This window comes from Phascolarctos cinereus, unplaced genomic scaffold (assembly GCF_003287225.1).
Source record: "Phascolarctos cinereus isolate Bilbo 61053 unplaced genomic scaffold, phaCin_HiC Scaffold_726;HRSCAF=1367, whole genome shotgun sequence".
Classification (NCBI taxonomy): Eukaryota; Metazoa; Chordata; class Mammalia; order Diprotodontia; family Phascolarctidae; genus Phascolarctos; species Phascolarctos cinereus.
In genome coordinates, this window is record NW_027556098.1 from 85260553 (window position 1) to 85277885 (window position 17333).

The 17333-nt window shown below is 38.6% G+C and overlaps 1 protein-coding gene across 3 annotated transcripts in view; it reads left to right on the top strand.

Annotated features, from left to right (window-relative positions):
• The window catches only part of MAP3K15 (mitogen-activated protein kinase kinase kinase 15), a 153395-nt gene that overhangs the window by 91370 nt on the left and 44692 nt on the right, over positions 1-17333 (top strand). For all 3 annotated transcript variants that reach the window (XR_002325190.2, XM_020989936.2, XM_020989935.2), the window contains exons 12-18: positions 4619-4668; positions 5061-5156; positions 7046-7133; positions 10388-10521; positions 12367-12494; positions 15894-16024; positions 16405-16510. Coding sequence is in view for 2 of the 3 variants with exons in the window: in XM_020989936.2 (XP_020845595.1) it covers positions 4619-4668; positions 5061-5156; positions 7046-7133; positions 10388-10521; positions 12367-12494; positions 15894-16024; positions 16405-16510 (733 nt within the window). In the remaining variant the exon portion in view is untranslated. The remainder of the gene's footprint in view (positions 1-4618; positions 4669-5060; positions 5157-7045; positions 7134-10387; positions 10522-12366; positions 12495-15893; positions 16025-16404; positions 16511-17333) is intronic.

Consider the following 17333-nt stretch of genomic DNA (forward strand, 5'->3'; position numbering starts at 1 on the left):
CTGGTGCCTCATTTGGTATAACGTATGCTGGTATTATTGATATTATTGAAATTACCATTTTATTTTTGTGTATTTCTGTTGGAATTGCAGAACAATTTGTGCTTCTTGGTTAGTGTTTTGCTACTTTCTGACATTGAGGGTGACAGTTGCTGAGCATCTGTTGTGAATTATTGAGAAGTATCTACCAAAACACTACTACTAATAAAATATTCATAGGAAACTATTTTAAGTTTTGGGCAATTGTTTTATCCATCTGCCCTAATTGTTTGAATTCTATAGTTATCTCTTGCCTTTAATAGAAATTTCCATGGACCAATAAAATAGCTTACTATTTGTGAGAATGCTGGAGGCTATTTTTAATGAGTGGTGGGGTGAAAAGGAACCATTTAGTGTTTATTTCTCTGAGGAAATATTTTGTAAGAGTTGGTGTTAGAGTAAGCACTCAAAAACACAGCAGAGGTTTTTTTTTTTTTCCTTCTGGGAAGATGTTTTCATTCAGTTTCATTGTTTCCATTTATTTTCTTAAAAGCTGGTGTGTGGTTGTAGGTTTTTCGAGAGAATTTGCCTATTGCAAACAAGGACATTTTTCTTTGTACATGTACCAATTAGAGTGAAATCTCTTTCTGAAAAAAGTAAAGTGATGCCTTTGCAGTGGTGTGGCTCAAAGCAAGAGGATTTCAGAGAAAGAATTTTTTTCTGGATGGGCTAGGAGGAGGGTGTAACTCATCCCAACCTTCCCTCCAGAATAATATGCCACATTTGTTCATTTGTGCATGTGCTCCTCTTGTTCAAAAATGTATAGTAGCTACCCATCGCCTCAGCAGAGGTGGCAAACTGACTGAGTTTACCAAATGTAATTGGGAAATATTTAACAAAATAAATTAAAATAACAATAAAACATTTGTTGTTGTTCAGTCGTGTCTGACTCTTCATGACCTCATTTGGGGTTTTCTTGGCAAAGATACTGGAGCGATTTGCCATTTCCTTCTTTAGATCATTTGACAGATGAGGAAACTGAGGTAAACAGGGTTAAGAGACTAGCACAAGGTCACATAACTAGTGTCTGAGGTTGTATTTGAACTCAGGTCTTTCTCATTCCAGTGCTCTATCCACTGTACCACCTAGCTGCCCAGTAAAACATGCATAATGTTAATTTTGATCTTCTAAGTCAATATGAAGCCTGCAGAGATCTGTTTGACACCACTGGCCTATAGGTTAAAATCCAAATTCTTTAGCTTGACATTCAGCAAAAGCCTCTGCAGCCCAGCCCTGTATGAACTCCACACTCCAGTCAAATTTGGCTTTTTGGTACTCTCCAAACAGGCTGTATACATTCCTATTTTCATATCCTTGTTCCTGCCAAGGATGTCTTTCTCCAGAGTTGTAACTAGGACAAGTTAACCGAAACTTTGCCCCAAGGCATTGAAATTTATATACAGCTCATAGCATATGTCTTCAACAAGATAGAAACAACTTAGCTTAGCACCTAGCTATGAAGAATAATTAATTAACATACAAAATGACTGTGTAGTATACTTTTTCCCTTTCCCCAATTCTGCTGCATCTCAGGTCAGCTCCCCTGGCATCCCCCCACCTTCTGTGATGTCTTTTACCAGAATAAACTCATGGAAACCCAAGATCTTGATCTCTCCCTTTCTTCCCTTTTCACCACTGGATTTCTTCTTCATGCCATCTTGTGTCCCGAAATCTCTTTTGCTGTCTGTCTCTCTCTCTTTCTATCTCTCTGTCTCTCTGTCTTTCTCTTTTTCTCTCTGTCTCTCTGTTTCTGTCTCTCTCTGTCTTTCTCTCACATTCTCTCTGTCTCTCTCTCTCTCTCTCTCTCTCACACACACACACACACACACACACACACACACACACACACACACAAGGTTCATAAATTCTCAAGAGCTCAAGTTAAGTCCTACCTTTTTTATGAGTCCTTCTGCAACTGCTAAGCCCCTAGTGATCATTCCTTCCCCTGATGCATATTATCTATAATACTTGCAGGACCTAATTCACAGTGTTGTTGTGAGGCTCAGGTCAGTAGTGTACATAATGTACTTTGCAAACTTTAAAGTTCTTTTTTAATGTCTATTATTCTCATCCTCATCATCATTTTTCCTCTATTTTGTATTTGTAGCACCTTTTATAGTGCCCTTCTGGTATTCCAGAAGATCTCATCAGCAGAGAGCTTGGAGATCTATTGGTTCTGTTTGGGACAGAAGCAGGCTGTAACTGTTTCAGGGTTTGGAGTTATTAGCCATCTTGTCCCTCTTTCTCCCACTGGTATTGCTTATAGAACCCAGATAAAATAGTACTTGACCCCTCTGCAGTGATTGGTTAACCTGTAATGTTTACCCGTGCTAGGGTGTTTGATCTCTAATTGGGCCATTCCCTAGTGCTATGAACTGAGTGGTCTATTTTATTGAGTAGTGTTGCTTTATTATCCTAGTAACTGTCTCCCTTCATGACATGTCATATGCTTTGCACAAATGATCCCCTATGTCTAGAAGAAATTCCCTCCTCATTATTGCCTGGTAGTATCCCCACCTTCCTTAAAGGCATGGTTCAGGGAACATCTCCTACAGGAGACTTTTCCAGATTCCCTCAGTTATTAGTGCTCCATCTCTCTCTCTCTCTCTCTCTCTCTCTCTCTCTCTCTCTCTCTCTCTCTCTCTCTCTGTCTCTTTCTCTCTCTCTCTCTCTCTCTCTCTCTCTCTCTCTCTCTCTCTCTCTCTCTCTCTGTCTTTCTTAAGTCATTTTTGTATTTACTTACTCATGTGAGTGTTGTTATCTCTTAAGTAGAATGTAAATCCCTCAAAGGCAAGGACTTAATTTTTTTTTGCCTTTTTTTTTTAACAGAATAGGTACTTATTTTTTAATAATATTTTCTTTTTCTTCCAATATAAAAGCAATTTTTAACATTCATTTTTTAAAAATGAGTTTCAAATCCTCTTTTTCCCTCCCTCCCTGAGACAGTAAGCAATCAGCTATAGGTTATACATGTATAATCATGTAAAACATATATTTTACTCATTCTGTGGAAGAATACTCAAATAAAATAAAAAATTAAGAAAGTTAAAAATAGTGTGTTTCAGTCTGCATTCAGAACATTTTTCCTCTGGAGGTGGATAGCATTTTTCATTAGAAGTTCTTTGAGATTGTATTGCTGAGAATAGCTAAGTCATTCACAGTTATTCATCATACAGTATTGCTGTTACTGTGTAAAATGTTCTCTCGGTTCTGCTCACTTCACTCTGCATCAGTTCATGTAAATCTTTCTAGCTGTTTCTGAGACCATCCAGCTCATCATTTCTTATAGCACAATAATATTACTCATATCATATACTGCAACTTGGTCAGCCATTCCCCATTTGATGGAGCTCCCCTCAATTTCCAAATCTTTGCCATCACGAAAAGAACTGCTATAAATATTTTTGTACAAATAGGTCCTCCCTTCCCCCCTTTTTAAAAAAATATTTTTGGGATACAAAAGAATAGGTACTTATTAATTGTTGCCTTATATTTGAGTCCTCTAAGTGCTCTATAAGCCTACACTAATTTTTGGGTTGACTCAGTGTAGTCAGCTTCAAGTGGTGCCTACCCAAAGGTAGAATAAGGCTTCAGTTCTTCCTTTCCTCAGAATCATCCTAGTGCTATTATTTCTCTTCTGTGTTTGGATCTAGTTTAGTTCTCTCCATATAATTTAATCTGTCCGTATAGTTTAATCTGGTTTTACTCTTAACTCTCCCTTTTGATCCAGGATGGCCTGAGACATATAACCCAGAGCTCACATACATAGAGCTTGCGTAACTCACATTCAAGGCTCACAAAGTACCTTCGGAAAGCCTTTTTAATAACTTGGATGGGAGCCTAAGACTTAGAGCTGAGAGAGACCTTAGATGCCTTGAGTTCAACCCCCTCATTTTGTAACTGAGAAGATTGAGGCCCCCAAAAGTGAGGTGAATCCTGAAGTCTCTTAGGAGCTTGTGACCCTCTTATGTGACCCTGTGGCTACATTGCTTGGACCTACCAAGAGACCCCTCTTTGCAGCCTTCCCTGTACCCTTAGATCTCCTTCCATTCTACTTATTTCTTTTATCCGGCATGTCAGGAATAAGAGAGAGGAAAAGGAAAAAGAAAAGAATTCTCTTCAAGGAAAATGCTTTCCAAGGCTTTGTTTTTGCTTCCCATGGTTCTGACCTCCCATCATAGGTCTAGCTCTTCTAGATATGTTATGCTGCCACTGCTTTGTTAGATTAATACATTCTGGTCTTGTTCTGTGGTTTCTGACAAGTCAGTGGAAGATAAATATACTTCATAGAGAGGAGTTTTCTAGTATACCAAAATAGAGACTTTCTGCTGTAAGTGGAAGTGTACCTAAATCAATTTTATGAATACTCTGGAATACATTTCTATTATTCTATGTTACTTATTTTTATAGTAAAATGCAGATTTTTAAAAAATGTAAAATTGTATCTCATGCTGAGAAAACTAGCATGTGTAATTGAATATTGAATGAAAAAGAGAATGACCCTGTTAAACATAACGTAAACATAAACATATGTTTTGCTGTCTAACATGGAACTTTTGACTTGTGTCTTTGGTTCCTACAGAAACAAATTCATGAATGGAATTTTACAGCCTCCTCCATTAGGGGAATAAGGTCAGTATGAATGAAAAATGACAACTATTTACTGTTTTGAGCATTATATTCCATTTTTAATGGAAACAACAGCTCTCTTTGTGATTTTTCTCTGCACATGCCCCTTTGTCTCCCTTACAGTATCTTGCCCAGTTCTGTATGGTAGAGTAGATGCTTAATTAATGTTTGTTGAATTAAATTGGTGAACACAGACTCAAAATGGCAAGAGAAACATTTCTCATTTATTTAAGTTTTATTCATATGGAAATCAAAGACTGATTAGGCAGGTCATTGGGACATTAAGTCTTTAAAATGGAAGCAGTTTTGTAGTAATTTAAGAATTCTCCAGTAAATTTAAGGTCTCTATACCCCAAGTTATATGTAATATTTCTTTTTAAATGAACATTTTCCAGCATATCCAAGTTTGATGAACGGTGTTGTTTTCTTTATGTCCATGATAACTCTGATGACTTTCAAATTTACTTTTCTACTGAAGACCAGTGCAGTAGGTGAGTTAATTCCATTTCTGTTTCATGTATTTGAAGTATGGTAAACCTGTTTAAAGGGGTCCCCACAGAGTTACCACTTGTGGTCTGAAAGAAAATTGCATTTTTTGAACTTGCTGTCTTAAAATGTTACAAATGGAACTATAATCATATGTTTCAAACACAATATGACAATAACCCACTTATCCAATAGTCAGACATCTGGCAACCTGTAAACACTTAAAGGAATTATTTATTTGCATTAATTAGGATGTACCTATAATTTGGTATATTTTCTGGTCTAGAATAGGGCTCCCCAGATCTCAAAGCAGTAATATCAGGTTGGTTATTAAACTCATTGCTACCATGCCTTTTTTTCCCATTTTCTTTTTAAAAAAAGGTTTCTTGATAGTTTCCTGATTTCTCCCTTTTAACAACAACAATGAAAGAAACATCAAAACCTACAACAGCTAAACAAAACTGACTAGTTTGACAGCATGTGCAACATTGCTGTCCCGTAGTTCCTTAACTCTCTCCTGAGAAGAGAGGTGTATTTTATCATTTCTACTCTGGGTCCAGATGGGTCATTGCAATTAATTTTGCTTTTTTTTTTTAGTGTTGTTTCATTTGTGTTATTGTAGTGACTATGTATATTGTTCTCCTAGCTCTGCTCTTTTTGCTTTATTTTTGTTGTTATTGTTATTCAGTCATGTCTGGCTCTTCGTGATCCCATTTGGGGTTTTCTTGGCAAAGATTCCGGAGTAGTTTGCATTTTCTCTCCCCAGATATTTTGCCTTTTTTTTGGGGGGGGGCTAAGCAATGGGGTTAAGTGACTTGCCCAGGGTCACACAGCTAGTAAATGTCTGAGGTTGCATTTGAACTCAGGTCCTCTTGACTCCAGGGCACGTGATCTGTCCACTGCGCCACCTAGCTGCCTTACCAGCTCATTTTACAGATGAGGAAATTGAAGCAAACAGGGTTAAGTGATTTGCCCAAGGTCACATAGCTAGTGTTTGAGGCTGTATTTGAACTCAGATCCTCCTGACCCCAGGCTTGTTACTCTTTCCACTGCACCTCCTAGCTGCTACATCTTTGCTTTAAATATCAGTTCATTAAACTCTTACCATGTTTCTCTGAATTCCTACCATGTCTTTTTAGCACAGAGATTCTTAACCTGTCTTGTGAATTAAAAAAAAAATATGTATTTTATTGATTGTATTTTGATATAATTAGTTTCCTTAGCAATCCTATGTGTTTTCTTGTATGCATTTAAAAATATCATTTTGAGAAAGGGTCTCTGTTTAACCTTTTTGAGAATAATTTCACTATACTGCTAAAGGTATCTATGACACAGAAAAAGTTGAAAACCTAGTGCCTTTCTCCGGCTTCATTTAGGGACTTTACTGTAAATATTCCTTATCACCACCATTTTCCATGGTAGTCTCAAGCTTTAAGGAAATGAAAATTATTCCTCACAAAAATTTTTCCTCTGAAGACTTCTGGGGTGGAGAATTATGATTATTTATATAAAGAATGTATAATAAGGCTATTTAACAAATATTTTTTATTGTTCAATTAATTCATGTGTTAGTATGTATTTGTTTTCCTTATTTTCATTTCTAAATTTCACATTTTGGTTCTTTTTTTAATGCTCCAGTCTCTATGTTGCCATTTAGGTAAGATTAAAAAACTGTCAGGTAAAAAGTATAGTTAGCTGGTCACCCCCAAACTCCAAACATTTGCCATTCAGAGAAGAGACTTTTCCTTCCCCCACCTGACCCCCAAATTCCAAGCATCACCCTCTGTTGCTGCTCATTCACCTGTGATGAATTTAACAAAAGTGTGAAGGTGAAGATGGGGGAATACAGTTATCATAAATTTATGCATTTTTCGGTGACATTTGTTGTTTCCAGGTTTTGCTCTTTAGTCAAAGAGATTATAACGGATGTGGTGGGCTGCACGGTGGAATTAGAAGGGGAGATTGATGGCGACACATTAGAGGTGAGTCTTGTGTCATTAGAGATGAAAGGCTATGAATAAGAATTGAGAATTCTGACAATACTTTCTCCATTTTCGTCCTCTGATTGAACTTAAATAAAATTCTTTGTTGTTTTTGATGATTAATGAAGAGTACAATGAATTTTACTATTGCTTTTCACATAAAATGGTTTACAATTTTTAAAAATTAGAACAGTAATAAATAATATAGCTATTGTTATAAAGAATAGTCTTTCCTCAACATGTCATTGCAGTATATTCTGCATATCATGAAGTCAAAATGTGTGACAATTTGGACTGGGTCTAAGTTTACCTGTGTGGGACACACCAATAGTCTCATACCTTAGTTCTTCATAGACTAGCTACAGAATGAAATGAGTAATCCTTTTGTCAACAAAGAAAAGCTTCACAAGAAAGACTGAAAGGAAAGGGAAATTAGAAAGAATAGTCTAGTCCAGGCTTACTTCATGGGAAATCTGGGCAGATGACCAGAGAAAAAGAGCTGCTCTGAGACATTAACTTTGGATGAAAACCCAGAGCTTCATGTTTTCTGTAATATCCCTCATGTCCAGTGGGGAACCCTTCTATTTGGCCCCAAGGGCCACTTTCTAAGGACCCAAACCAGGAACTAGTGTAAAATCCTTTAAACTTCCTATGCTGTGGCCTATGAGTCAGTACCTATAATTCCTACTCTGGTCTCTTGCCATCCAGCCTGGTTTACATCTTCTGTATCCAACCAGAATGCCCTCCACCTAGACATACACATGAAATGAAACCTATATCATATTTCTCAAACCTTTCCCCAAAATATGTTTGAAAGAATCTTAAAGCATTTTGGCATCATGGATTGAGAGCTGTACTTGGAGTCAGAAGGACCTGAGGTCAAGGTCCACCTCAGATCCTTGATAGCTGTGTGACCTTGGGCAACTCACTTAACCTCTCCAAGCCTCATATTCCTCATCTGTAGAATAATAGTGATGCGGTTTAGGGGGTGCTGAATGTTTTAGGGGTGCTGGGACCCCAGAATGTCAGGGTACAAAGCAGAGTTGCCTGGAATGAATTCATGCGCTCAAACCATCTTCCAATCAAGTGGCAAAGTTTATTGTGACTCCAATAGAAGCAGGCAAGGGCTCTTAGGGAACTTGCAACCTGATGAGGGTGATACTAAAGCTTATATGGAAAAGGAGCAGTGAGAGGATGCCAAGTATGCTAATTAGGTGATGTGGAGTGGGATTAGGGAGTGGTCAGCATATGGGAGTGGTCAGCATATGCAAGTTGTCTGGATGCTGGGCTGCTGGAATGGATGGGAAAACTCGGGGAATCAACAGAGATAACCTTGTTGAGGGGGCAAGATAGAAGGCTTGCCAGAGCATGGTCCTTAGGTAGGCACCCCTGAGACAGCTTTTGTCTGAGGAATTATGGGGTCAACCCTGTTTGTGCCTGTAAGAAGGAGAGAATTCTTTCATGGGGAGGGATGGTGGGTCTGGATTACTTAGACATGGTCTTAGGGCTTTTTGGGGTCCAAGTTCCACCACCCCATCAATAGGGTTGGACTCAGTGGCCTCTGGGGTCCCTTCTAGCCCTAGCTTTGTGATCCTTCAAACTACCTAGTACCTTGGAAAATATAATAAGTAATTTGTCTATACATATGTAATTTTTTTTTTTTTGGTGAGGCAATTAGGATTAAGTGACTTGTCCAGAGTCACACAGCTAGTAACTGTTATGTGTCTGAGTCTGGATTTGAACTCAGGTCCTCCTGACTCCAGGGCTGGTGCTCTATTTGCTGCTCCACCTAGCTGTGCCCATATGTAGTTTTTAAAAGCTAGATTATTAACTCCATTAGGATGTGGACTGGGTCTTTAAAAATCTTTATATCTCTTCCAGCGTCATGTTCTTAATTGAATGGAATAAAGTCTTTGATAAGCTAAATGTGGAAGATTATAAGGGGGCATGGTTAGGCAATTTAAAGCAGATCTTTTCAAGCATTCTTAAATCTCCTTTAGCTACCAGATATAAAGAGTTTTCATCTATTCAGAAATCAGCTCAGTAGAGACTTTTCCTTGGCAACACTAAATTGGCCTGTTTTTCACATTACTTGTATGTATTTGGAACTATTGTATAATTAACCAGATTTACCAGTAATTTAAACCCATCTTCCCAGCTCCATTTATTTATAATTAATGAAGTTTTACTGTGCTTTCAAGTCGTATTGAAGCTATACCTCTGGGTTGCTTTAGGAGAAGTTTTAAAAAATGATACATATTAATTAAGCCTTTCCCTGAAGCACTTTTCAGTACCTCATGGAGATGACCCTGATTTCTCTAAACCCTTTCTGATTGGAGCTCAAAGTATGGCAAATTGTACCAAGCCAGAAAGACTCTAAGCAGGGTACTGTGATGGACTTGAGGTTTGTGATGCAAAGTTTGGAAGGACTTACTAGAGGGGTGGCTGCCAGACAATGAATTTTTTAGCCACAGTAACTCAGAAAGACTATTTAAGCTAGAGGGGGTTGTGATCTGCACCTGTGGAGGGAATATCCACAGTAGCTAAAATAATTTTTTAAAATGAATTCTGGGCTATACTAGAAAGATAAATAAATGGCTATTTGAGATAAAAAAATTAATAAGATGGAAGCTCTTTTTAGAAAGTTCTAGATTTCAAATTCATCAGAGTTCATGTAACTGCATACATCAGTGATAGGAACCTCTCTCTATGTCTCTCTCCTTCTCCCTTTCCCTCTTTCTCTCCCCTTCTCCCTCTCCCCTTCTCCCACTCCCTTTCTCCCTCTCTTTCCCTCCCTCTCCTTCCTTCCTTTCTCCATCCATCTATCATCTATCTCTCTATCATCTCTGAGATGTATTTTCAACTTACTAATCTTCTCCCTTGTAGCATATTTCTTTGTGTATTTGCCTTTACCACAATACCTTTCATGTTCTAAAATTGATAAAAATTATACCTGTAAAATTACAAGTTCACTTACAGAATAAAGTAATAGATATGTGTGTAAATAATGGCTAGAAATTCCATGCCTTTGGAATAATTATATAATTAAAAATTAAGTATCTAAGAAATTAGTGGTAGTATTGTTCTCAAATAACACTTTGTTTCTTTATGTTTGTGTCTTTACATATATATGTATATATATGAAATATAAATTTAAAAGCCATAATTGCTGATTATCTTTTTTTATTTTGATATTAAAAGAAGTTTTTGCATGAAGCACTGTGTTTCTCTGTCTCCCTGTTTTTTCCCCCCAGTATGAATATGATTATGATGAGAATGGTGAAAAAGTGGTCCTGGGGAAAGGCACGTATGGAATTGTATATGCCGGGAGAGATCTTAGCAACCAAGTTCGAATAGCTATCAAAGAGATACCTGAGAGAGACAGTAGGTAAATGAGTCACATTGTAGCCGTCTCATGGATGGCATCTCCAAGACAATGACTGGTAGTTTAGGTGGCTCAGACAGGTAAGGAATAATTATTACCAACATGGATATTTGTGTTGTCTAAAATTTTGTGGGAGGAAAAGCAATTCAAATAGATCGGAATGTTGTAAGGTATCTAAGTGACATTTGAGTTGTAACATTTCACAGTTAAGAAAATTAGAGGTAGTCTGCATAGTGATACAACACTGGCCTCAAAGACCTGTGTTCTAGTCCTGTGGTTGATAGGCTGATAAGAATGTAAGCTTGGGCAAACCTCTCAGTCCCTTAGTTCTCCAGGCAACTCTCTGAGAGAATTCATTAGCTGCAGAGGTGTTGATCTGCATTGATAGAGGGGATTTCCTCCTTGGAGCATCTTATAGCTGATAAAATAACAGGGCCAGTCAAAAAAGAAAAATAATTATACTGTTTAAAAAGTGATTCTAATAAGGCCAAGTCTCAGTCAGTGCAAATAATGAATCCAGTAGAGTGGCTGTATAATTCAAACTTATACTGTATTTTCCAGTGGGTGGAACCAATGGCCATATTTTATGTAATTATAATTTGAAATAGTGAATTCAGAAACATGAGACCACTTAACAAGGTATATACCCTGAAATAGAATGGAACTCCATACTATTTTTAGATGAATCTTTTTTTATATCTGAAATGTTATGTGTATATAGGCATATATATATGTTTCACATGTAAACACATAGGTAACACTATTTGTTGGGCAGGAGAACACAGGAGGGCTCCTAACAATAACAGGTGCTCTAGCAAAGGTTCACTTTTGATCTGGTCAAACAGGAAGGAAGCTTCAGAGGGGTTAAGGAAGCTTACTTTATTCTAGTATAGTCTTCTCAAGAGAGTGTTTGCAGATAATGGAACTCTAACTCCTACAGCATTCCCCAATCACAATTCTGACAGGGGTGGGTAAGAATAGTAGGAGCTACGACTCCTTATCGATCCCCTTAGCCTCAATGGGGGCCACTGGAGGCAAGCACACAGATTCCCCCAAAGCCTCAGTGGGGGCCAATCAAGACAGGTATATGCATTCGTCTATGCATAACCGAAATCCCGGAATGGGTTTTCTCCTTACTAGTGCCCACTTGCTTTCTAGGGCAACGGACAAAGAAGGCATCTTGCCAGCATTAAGCTCAAACTTTAGCAATAGCTTCATGGCCTAGCACATGTAGTAAATATCACGTTATGTCACCCCTCTATGTCTCTGCTATAACTGCATGGCAGAAGTTGTTTTCAGCCATAATTCATGGGAACAATTATCTAATTGCACATACTAAAATTCACCTTACTTAACACTGACACAGTGGATAGGGCACTGGGCTTGCAATCAGGAAATTTCATCTTCCTGTGTGCAAATATGGCCTCAGACACCTCCTAGCTGTGTGGCCCTGGGCAAATCATTTGTACCTGTCAGCCTCAGTTTCCTCATCTCATTTATCTTTGCCAAGAAACCCAAAATGGAGTTAGGGAGAGTCAGACACGAGTGAAATGACTCAACAACACCAAAAAGTGACTTTCAACTCTCAAGGGTCAATGATTCCCTGTTTCTCTCTTGGCACTCTGGTGGGTAGAGTATATTGACCTCATTCAGATACTAGCTGGGTGGCCCTGAGCAAGTCACTTAACCTCTGTCTTCCTCAGTTCCTTATCTGTAAAATGGCAATAATAACCTACCTCTTAGATTGTGAGGATAAAATGAAAAAGTATTTGTAAGTGCTTTGCAAAACTTTAAAGTGCTATATAAATGCTATTAACATTTCTGTCATCATTATCATCATCATCATAGGTACTCTCAGCCTTTACATGAAGAGATAGCCCTGCACAAGTATTTGAAACATCGCAACATTGTCCAATATCTAGGCTCTGTTTCAGAAGATGGCTACATTAAAATCTTTATGGAGCAGGTGCCTGGAGGTTTGTGACTTTGCATTACTGTTCCTATGCTGTGAAATGCAGAAATAAAACATTTTTCTATCTCCTCTCTGCTTCGTGATTTTTCATTCATTCTCCAGCTCATTTTATGGATGAGGTTTATGAAGCCCAGTAGTATGTCTTTTTTTGTAGATCATGGGATCATTGGAGGCATATTTTCTGATTTGAAGTTTGGTTTGAGGGAATAGGGGAACTTTATGACTGGGATACGAAGGATTTTTAGAAAATAACCTAAGGTTGAAGAATAGTTCTGTCCATTTTGGTGGGCGTGAAAACAGAACTACTTTAGTGGCAGACATGTCCATAAAAATGTTTTAAAAAATCAGTTGAGGGGCAGCTAGGTGGTGCAGTGGATAGAGCTCCATCCTTGCAGTCAGGAGAACCTAAGTTCAAATCTGGCCTCAGTGTGACTCTGGGCAAGTCACTTAACCTTGATTGCCTAACCAAAAAAAAAAAGCAAAAAGAAAGCAAAAAGAAAAATCAGTTAAATATCTGGCTCTTTGGTTGGCAAAGCACAAACCTTTTGCATGCCATCAGATGTTTGAATTTTTCAGGTTTTATTTGATGCTTGGTATGTGGGCTTAATAATTATAATTTACATTGCTCTTGTTTACAGAACACATTTTCTCACAATAATCCTATGTGGAAGATGGCACAAAGGTTATATTAGTTACAAATGTTACAGCACAAATCCCTGTTTGTAGATGAGGCAACTGAGTCTCAGCAATGTTTCTCATTGTTATAACAGACTAAGTGGAGGAAATGGGATTGGAACCTCTGTGGCCTAACTCCAGGTCAAGACCTCTCCTCCTATGCCCTGGGGCTGTCCAGTTGGTGAGCACCAGGATTGAGCAAGGAAGACTCACTGGACTTTGAGCTAGAAGATTTGGGTTTCAGTCCTGACTCATGAACTTACTTATATGACATTGGCCAAGTTACTTGAGCTGAGATGAGATACAGATTCCTCATCTGTAAAATGGGTATAATAATTCTTGGAGTGCCAGCCACTTCATAGGACTGTTGTAAGAATCAGATAGGTCTGAAAGTGTTTTGTCACAGCAAAGTCCTATATAAGGGGTACTATAAACTAAATTTAGTGGGAGGAGGACTAGACTTGGAGACAGGAGTTCTGGGTTTCAATCCCAGTTCTGAGGCTTATTAGGTCAGTTGACCTTTCCCTCAGTTTCCTCATCTGTAAAATGGGAATAATAATAGAGCACCTTCTTCCAGGGTTGTTGTGAGGTTCAAATCAGATGATATAAAGTGTTTTGCAAACCTTAAAGAGCTGTGTATCAGAATAATGGCTGGTAGCTAACATTTATATAGCGCTTACTATGTGCCAAGTGCTTTACCATTATTATCTCATTTGATTCTCACAACAACCCCGAAACTATGAAACCTGGTTGTTGTTTCATAGTTTCAGTTGTGTCTGACTCTCCATGACCCCATTTGGGGTTTTCTCAGCAAAGATACTGGGGTGGTTTGCCATTTCCTTCTGTGGCTCATTTTACAGATGAGGAAACTGAGGCAGAGTTAAGTGACTTGGCCAGGGTCACACTAAGTGTATGGGGCTAGATTTGAACTGACAAAAATGAGTCTTCTTGACTCCAGGCCTGGCCCTCTAGCAACTGTATCACCTAGCTACCCTAGCAATCCTGGATGTATGTGTTATTATTATCCCCATTTTACAGATGAGGAAACTGAGGCAAGAAGGTTAACTAGCTTGTCTGGAGTCATACAACTATAAATGTCTGAAGCTAGATTTGAATTCAGGCCTTCTTGACTCCAGGTCCAGTGCTCTACACTACAACATAGCTGACATACATACACACACATATACATACATATATGTGTGTGTGTGTGTGTGTGTGTGTATGTGTATATGTGAAATAATTATTACCTTTAACAATAATAACTATATCACAATGGGCAAGTCATTTAACCTCTGAGCCTTCAGTTTTTTATTAGTAAAGATAACATTTGTACTATCTACATTATGGGATTGATGTAAAGAATATGCTGTGTACCTTGAAATGCTGTACAAACACCAGCAATTACTGTCATTAGAATTACAGATTGTGATGATCGTGAGCTATATTTAGAATCACAGATTTTGAGCTGGAAGGGATCTTAGAAGTAATCTAGTGAGTTCTTTGGGGGCAGCTAGGTGGTACAGTGGATAGAGTGCTAGGCCTGGAATCAGGAAGACAATCCAGCCTCAGACATGTTCTAGCTGTGTCATCCTGGACGAGTCAGCCCTGCTTGCCTCAGTTTCCTCATCTGTAAAATGAGCTGGAAAAGGAAATGGAAAATAACTCTAGTATCTTTCCTAATGGGGTCACGAAGAGTTGGACATGACTGAAATGACTTAACAACTAGTGAGTTCCTCATTAGACTGAGAGCTCCTTGAGGGCAGGAACTGTCTTTTACTTTTCTTTGTGTCTTTGGCACTTAGCGCAGCGTCTGGCCCGAAGGAGGTGTTTTATAAATGTTTATTGATTGACTGACTAACTGACTAGTTCAACCCTGCCATTTAGATGAGGAAAGGGAGGCCCAAAGAGGGAAAGCAATTCACCCTATGTCACGCAGGCAGTAAGTGATGAGCTAAGATTCAAATGAACATCATACCACATTACTGAAAAGTCTTATATGTGAAAAGCATTGACTTTTCTGATCTTGAAGAAAGACAAAAAAGAAAGAAAGAAAGAATGAAAGAGAAGAAAGGAAAGAAGGAATGTGTAATAGAGGGGAAAAGTACAGACTTTGAAAGAGGATCTGAGGTCAAATCCTGCCCCTGCCACTTAGTACTTCCATGACTTTGGCCAGGTCAGTATAACTGGCCTGTACTACCTACTCTGTAAAAGGAAGACTTTGTACTAGATGGCCTATATCTTCCATTTCTAGATCTTTAAACTAGGTCCCTGATATCCCGTGACTTCTAAATATAGGCTGTATTTGGCTTCCAGCTCTAAATATATGCTATATTTCTTAGTTACATTAGTTCTCTTTTGACAGTGGCTAAATTGACATAAACTGTCAGCTTGTTGAAATCTCAGTCTTATTTAAACTTTGAATCTTCCTCAGCACCTAGCAGAGAATAAACACTTAATACATTCTTTTAATTGAATGAATAAATGGGTGAATCCATGCTAATCTACGACTAACTTTTTGCAAATACATTTTTATTAGGCACAGTGCACAGCTCATTAATTGCTCTTACAGAATTGCTGCCAATGATAAATAAAAACAGCCTAGGGGAAATTAATCTGGATAAAAAGTATGCTGTCTTCACTTCACAGCCAACTGGCCGCTGGTAGAGAGGGGAATATTAAATGTGTTTAGCATACAAATTGAATGTATTCTCTGCTTTATCTCTTCCAGGAAGTCTTTCTGCCCTTCTGAGATCAAAATGGGGCCCAATGAAAGAACCTACAATAAAATTTTATACCAAGCAGATATTGGAGGGCCTTAAATATCTCCATGAAAACCAGATAGTTCATAGGGATATAAAGGTACTTTGGCTTGTCTCTCCCCTCCCCAGGGTTATTAAAGTTTCATTCTCTTCCTCTAATAATAGGAGCTGGCAAGAATACTTGTTGTGAGCTTATCTCTCTCTCTCTCTCTCTCTCTCTCTCTCTCTCTCTCTCTCTCTCTCTCTCTCTCTCTCTCTCTCTCTCTCACACACACACACACACACACACACACACACACACACACACACACACACACACACATTCATTCATACTCACCTACACACCCAACAAAATATCACTCATCATCTGCCTCTGTTGTAACTGCCCCCACCATTCTATTTCCTGTCTTCCCAGAAACTTGTGAAAGAAGCATGGGGATCTGAGTTCACTTATGGATGCCTGTTTCTTCTTATTTTCAGGGTGATAATGTTTTAGTAAATACTTATAGTGGAGTGGTGAAGATTTCTGACTTTGGGACTTCCAAACGACTCGCGGGAGTGAATCCGTGCACAGAGACCTTCACGGGTGGGTAGAACCAATCCAGGCTTCTCTAGAAGGCTCTGGTACCTTGGTTTCATCTGTGATAAGGATGTGAAAGTCAAATGAGCAGATGTCACTGTTTGGTAATATCTTCGTGCATAGAAACTAAGTAGGCTTTCTGGAAAAAGAGTAGGTAGAGTGATGTTTCATGTGGATGGTTTGTTTTATAAAACAAGCCCTGTTCCCATTTTGCCTTGTAACTCAGTCTGTCACATGGTCATGGGCTGTGTGCTGATTGCCTGATTTTCTTCCTCTTCAGCTTTTGTTTTGTTGACATTGAGATTTTATGAGAGTGTTCTCAGTCTTTGGGCAATATGTATACTGTGTAGCAAATAGTGGTCCCTGTAAACTTCCTGGGAGGCAGCATTGGTGTAGTGGTTAGACACATGGCCTTGGATCTAGGAAAGATATGAGCTCAAGCCCTAACTGTTACGCATCTTGGCTGTGTGACTCAGTCAGTTTCTTTACTTCTCATTGCTCTGGCTTCCTTCAGGTCTCAGCTAAAATCCTACCTTCTGACAGAAACCTTCTGTGGTCTTCCTTTAGTGCCTTCCCTCCAAGATTATCTCCAATTCATCTTGCATATATCTTGTTTGCACATAGTTGCTTGAATTTTCTCTCTCCCCATTAGATTGTAAGCTCCTTAAAGCCAGGGACTGTTTTTGCCTCTCTTTGTATTCCCAGCACTAAACACAGTGCCTGGCACATAGTAGGGACTTTGTAAAGGTTTGTTGACTTGACTTGAGTCTAGACAGCTCTCTAAGATTAGAAGCTTCAGAGCAGGTCCTGGGAGTTCCCTATACAAATG